The sequence below is a fragment of the Lytechinus pictus genome, chromosome 4 (assembly GCF_037042905.1).
Source record: "Lytechinus pictus isolate F3 Inbred chromosome 4, Lp3.0, whole genome shotgun sequence".
NCBI lineage: Eukaryota > Metazoa > Echinodermata > Echinoidea > Temnopleuroida > Toxopneustidae > Lytechinus > Lytechinus pictus.
The window spans coordinates 29558609-29563942 of record NC_087248.1 but is presented as its reverse complement, the minus strand read 5'-3'; the positions used below and the strand labels follow the sequence as shown (position 1 = coordinate 29563942).

The following is a 5334-nucleotide window of genomic DNA, read 5'->3' as shown; positions in this document are numbered from 1 at the left end:
CATAAGTGTATACAATGTATTTATGATGCCTTTTTGTATGTTTCATTGATACAGTTTTCACGGAGCTTTTGGAGCTATATCAGAGTTTGAAGATGATTAATCGAAATGAGATGAGTCAAGAATAAAGTCTCGAAGCTCCCGTAGAAGCCTTTGTCTGTGTTTCATTCGTGTACCTTGAATGCTGTCACAGTGAAAACTCTGCCACTCTGAAGAGTGAAAGGTCTACCCATTCTGAAGAATGAAATCTCTCGCCATGCTGAAGTTTGAATTCTATCGCCTTTAAAGAGTCAGTCTGTCTTCACAATTATAATCAACGGAAGTCATCTGAAAATGTCTACTCATCGCGAGGAAAGCTTATCTGAACCTGGAGCAGTCGGAGGTGACAAGCGAATTCGTCAACCTACCAATAAGGGATTGCAATGGCAGTTAGAAGTGAAAGAAAAGAAATGGAAAAGCTGCATTACTTCATGGAGAAGATCATCAACAAAATTAAGGGCTCTTCTTACAGATGAAGACGCAGAAGTTAATGCCATAAAATCCCATAGAGATGCTCTGCAGGCAATTACGGATGATGCTATAACAGCTCAAGAAGAATTTTCTACAGCTGCAAAGATGCTTTCTAAAGAGGAAAACAGTGAAGCAAAACTTGATGAGCTAGAGGAAGAACATTCAGTTCTAATGAAACAAACGTACGATAGAGTGAGAGCCGCCCAAGGAAGTTTGAGATTGTCTACGTCAAGTTCTTCATCGAAACGTAGATGTCAACAATGGCTTGATCAACAGTTACAACCCAACAATACAGATGACGTTCAAAGTGATAAAGTACGTCAAGAAAACGGGGTTGAAAAGAAAGTCAATGCTGACAAACCAATTCCAAACGAAGATCTCAGACCTAGACAACAACAAACATTTGAGGAGCCTGCAAATCCTGTACAAGAGCTTCATCAAGACTCAGAATTCCTCACATCATGTCTGATTGACCAGATGCGACTCAATCGACTCCCTATTCCAGAGCCACCAGTCTTTGATGGAAGCCCCCTACAGTATCCGGCTTGGAAGAGAGCTTATGACATGCTCATTGAAAAGAAAGAAATTTTGCCAGAAGACAAGTTTTACTACTTGTTGAAGTACCTAAAGGGCCGTCCCTTTGAGTTAGTTCAGGGATACTCACTCCTTAGTAACGACCATGCTTACACAATCGCAAGACAGGAATTGGACAAACGTTATGGAGACACGTTTGTCCTGTCCAATGCATTTCGGGACAAGCTAGATGCATGGCCTAAGATAGGTGCAAGGGATTCAGATGGCCTCCGAAGATATGGTGATTTTCTCCGTCAATGTCTTGCTGCATCTCAGGTTGTACATCATTTGAACCACCTAGACGATGAGAGGGAGAACAGAAAGCTACTATCGAAGCTTCCAGACTGGCTCACGTTTAGATGGGGTCGGAAGGTTGTTCAATGGAGAAGAGATACGAACTCATTCCCTCCATTCCCTGTCTTTGTGAACTTTATCGTAGAAGAAGCAGAGGTAGCAAGTGTATCAGTAATGTCTGTTCAGGAAAAGAAACCATCGTCTAAAGCTAGGACTCTATCTACTGGCGTACAGAAGAAAGATGAAGGAAGCAAGAAGAAATTTGCCTGTCTTTTTTGCAAAGGACAGCACCGTCTGGCAGAGTGTACTTCTTTCGCATCGCAGCCTATGGAAGAGAAGAGAAAATTTGTCCATAAGTGTAATCTGTGCTTCGGATGTCTTAAGCCTGGTCATAGATCGAAGGAATGTCGCTATAAGAGCACTTGTTCGAGGTGTAAGAAAAGACATCCTACAGCACTTCATGATGATAATTGGAGTAGTAAGCGACAATCTAAAGAAGATGACTCTCTGCATGAGACAGAGGAATCTCATTCGTCCCATGCATCAAGCAACAAGAGTAGCTCCCATACTTCAAAAACCTCTTCTATTGTTCCAGTATGGTTATCCCATACTTCAACGCCAAAGGAGTTGTTGGTATACGCAATGCTTGATACCCAATCTGACACGACGTTTATCCTTCGAAGGACGAAGGAAAAAATGGGAGTTACGGGTACAGAGGTCAACCTACTCCTCTCAACAATGTCCAAGGCTGAGGAAAGAGTTGCAAGCGAGAAGATTAAAGGTCTCAAGGTGAGGGCCTTAAATGGTGAAAAGGAGATTATGTTACCACCATCTTATACCCGTGATATCATGCCGGCGAATAGAACTCACATTCCCACGCCTGAAGTCGTCGAGAATCTCACCTATCTGGAGTCCATTAAAGATCACCTATCGCCATTGATGGATTGTGAGATAGCCTTACTTATAGGCTATGATTGTCCTACTGCACTTGCTCCTCGAGCTGTCATTCCCCCACCGGTACATGGAGGACCTTTCGCAATGCAGACTGACCTGGGATGGAGTGTCATAGGCATGGTGGGTCATGACTGTAAAGAAAATGACCCAATAGGTATAAGCCATCGTACCATGGTGAAGGTCCTTCCTGAGGAGGTGCAGCTAGACGGTCATCCTACCGAAGTCTTGTTCTCATGCCAATCCACAGTTAAAGAGGAGATAGCACCTCATCAAGTCGTCAAGCTCTTAGAAGCAGATTTCGCTCCTGAAAGATCACAGCGGCCTTACTCTCAAAATGATACAAAGTTTCTGAGACTAATGGAGGAGCAGATTCGCGTCACAGACAATGGACACTATGAAACACCCCTTCCTTTCAAGGAAACACATCCTAAGCTGCCGAACAACAGAAATATGGCTTTGAAGAGGTTAGGCAGCTTAAAGAGAAAATTTGAAAAGGACTCTGAGTATCACAAGCTTTATACTCAAAAGATTCGAGCACTAATAGAGAAGGGTTATGCAGAATATGTTCCAAACTCATCTAGGGAAGCTGACACATTTTGGTACATCCCTCACCACGGAGTGCAGCAACCCAACAAGCTTCGTGTGGTTTTTGATTGCAGTGCACAGTGCAACGGTGAGGCACTGAACCATCATCTGTTAACCGGCCCAGATCTGACAAATAATCTAGTAGGAGTATTATGTAGATTCCGTACCGATTATGTGGCCTTTAGTTGTGACATACAGGAGATGTTCTATCAGTTTCAAGTCAGAAGTGATCACCGTGACTATCTTCGATTTTTATGGTGGAAGGACGGAGACTATCGACAACCTGTATGTGATCTGCGTATGAGAGTACACCTTTTCGGAGCTTCATCATCGCCAGGCTGTTCAAATTTCTGCCTCAAACAGATAGCAACAGATCATGAACAGCAATTTGGAAAAGACGTAAAAGACTTTGTGCATCATGACTTTTACGTCGATGATGGTTTGAAGTCGGTCCCTACAGCTGAGAAGGCTACTGACCTGATCGTGAGAACAAGAGAGTTATGTGAGAAAGGTGGGATACACTTACACAAATTTATCTCCAACTCTCAAAAGGTGATTGAAGACGTGCCTGAAGCAGAAAGAGCCAAAGATCTAACAACCAAAGAATTATTCCACAATGACTTACCAATCCAGAAAGCGTTAGGAGTACAGTGGTGTGTGGAATCAGACACATTTCAGTTTCGGATAACATTTGACCCGAAGCCTTCGACCAGACGTGGAATCTTAGCAACTGTGATGTCGGTGTATGACCCTCTAGGTCTACTAGCTCCAGTTATTCTTCCCGGCAAATTAATTCTTCAAGAATTATGCAAAGGTGGTGCCGAATGGGATGATCCCCTGAGTGCTGACCTCCAAGCAAGATGGGAGAGATGGAAGAACGACATTGTAAAGGTGGAGAGTCTCTCAATCAATCGATGTTTCAAGCCTAACAACTTTGGTGCGATCCAGAGGGTGGAACTCCATCATTTCTCAGATGCCAGCAGCATAGGCTATGGTCAATGCACCTACTTGAGACTGATAAATGAGAAGGGTGATGTACACTGTGCTCTAGTTATTGGAAAGTCCAGAGTTGCTCCTGTAAAGACACCTACAATTCCAAGACTCGAGCTAACTGCAGCCTTGCTCTCAGTCAAAGCAAGCCTGTTTCTTAAAACGGAACTGGGTCTCACAATCGACAAAGAAGTCTTTTGGACGGACAGTAGAGTTGTGCTCGGTTACGTTAAGAATGAGACAAGACGTTTCCACGTATTCGTTGCTAATAGGGTGAAACAAATCAGAGATGCTTCATCACCATCTCAGTGGAATTATGTGGAAACCAAAGATAACCCAGCTGACCAGGCATCTAGAGGGATTAGAGTTGACCAACAAGAGATGACGAAGTGGCTGATTGGCCCAGGGTTCTTGTGGAAGGATGACGTCGAAGATGAGATGAATGAAGATGAAAGCACAATTCTTCCGAACGACCCTGAGGTGAAGCGCTCCCATGCTACAATCAAGCATGCAGAGAAATTTGATCTTGAGAGACTCAGACGATTCTCTACCTGGCATCAAGTCAAGAGGGCAGTAGCCAACTGTCTTCGTCTCAAGCTTTACCTCCAGAGATGCCGCCAGGAAAAGCAAAAGGATTCACATAAAGCCAAGATCGCCATTCAACCTCTGTCCACCGAACTACTTGTCAATGCTGAGACAGAAATCATACGACATATTCAGAAAGATGCTTTCGAAGACGAGCTACGGACATTGGGTGGCATAGAAGGAGCTACTCGGAAGGGCAGACGTCTCGTCAAGTCTAAGAGCCGTCTACATCAGTTGGATCCCTTCATAGACACTGAAGGAATTCTTAGAGTTGGAGGTAGACTGACAAGGGTTGAGGGACCATTCGAGCTTAAGCATCCTGCCATTCTCCCACAGTGTCATATTACAGAGCTCCTAGTTGCCCATTGCCATGCAGAAATAGCTCACCAGGGAAGAGGTATGACAATCAACCACGTCCGAGCTAAGGGATACTGGATCCTTGGTTGCAGTCACTTTGTGTCCAAGTTTATCTCCAGATGTGTGACCTGCCGTAAACTCCGTCAACCAGTCCAAAGTCAGAAGATGGCTGATCTTCCCAAAGATCGGCTTACACCTAGTCCTCCATTTACTTACTGTGGTGTAGATTGTTTTGGCCCGTGGACTATTAAAGAAGGCAGAAAAGAGTTGAAAAGGTATGGCCTCATCTTTACTTGCATGGCATCAAGAGCAATTCACATAGAAACGCTAAATTCGATGACTACTGATGCCTTCATAAATGGATTACGACGTTTCGTTTCTATACGTGGTCCTATCAGGCAGTTGAGATCAGACAGAGGGACAAACTTTACTGGTGCAGCGACTGAACTCTCAAAAGCATGGAAAGAAATGGACTCAAACTCGTCGTAA

General features: G+C 44.0%; 1 protein-coding gene across 1 annotated transcript; it reads left to right on the top strand.

The window, feature by feature from the left end:
- The first annotated feature begins 330 nt into the window (after window positions 1–330).
- Window positions 331–5334, top strand: LOC135153840 (uncharacterized). The gene has a single exon (XM_064098015.1). The coding sequence runs from the start codon at window positions 331–333 to the stop codon at window positions 5332–5334; it is 5004 nt and encodes a 1667-aa protein (XP_063954085.1).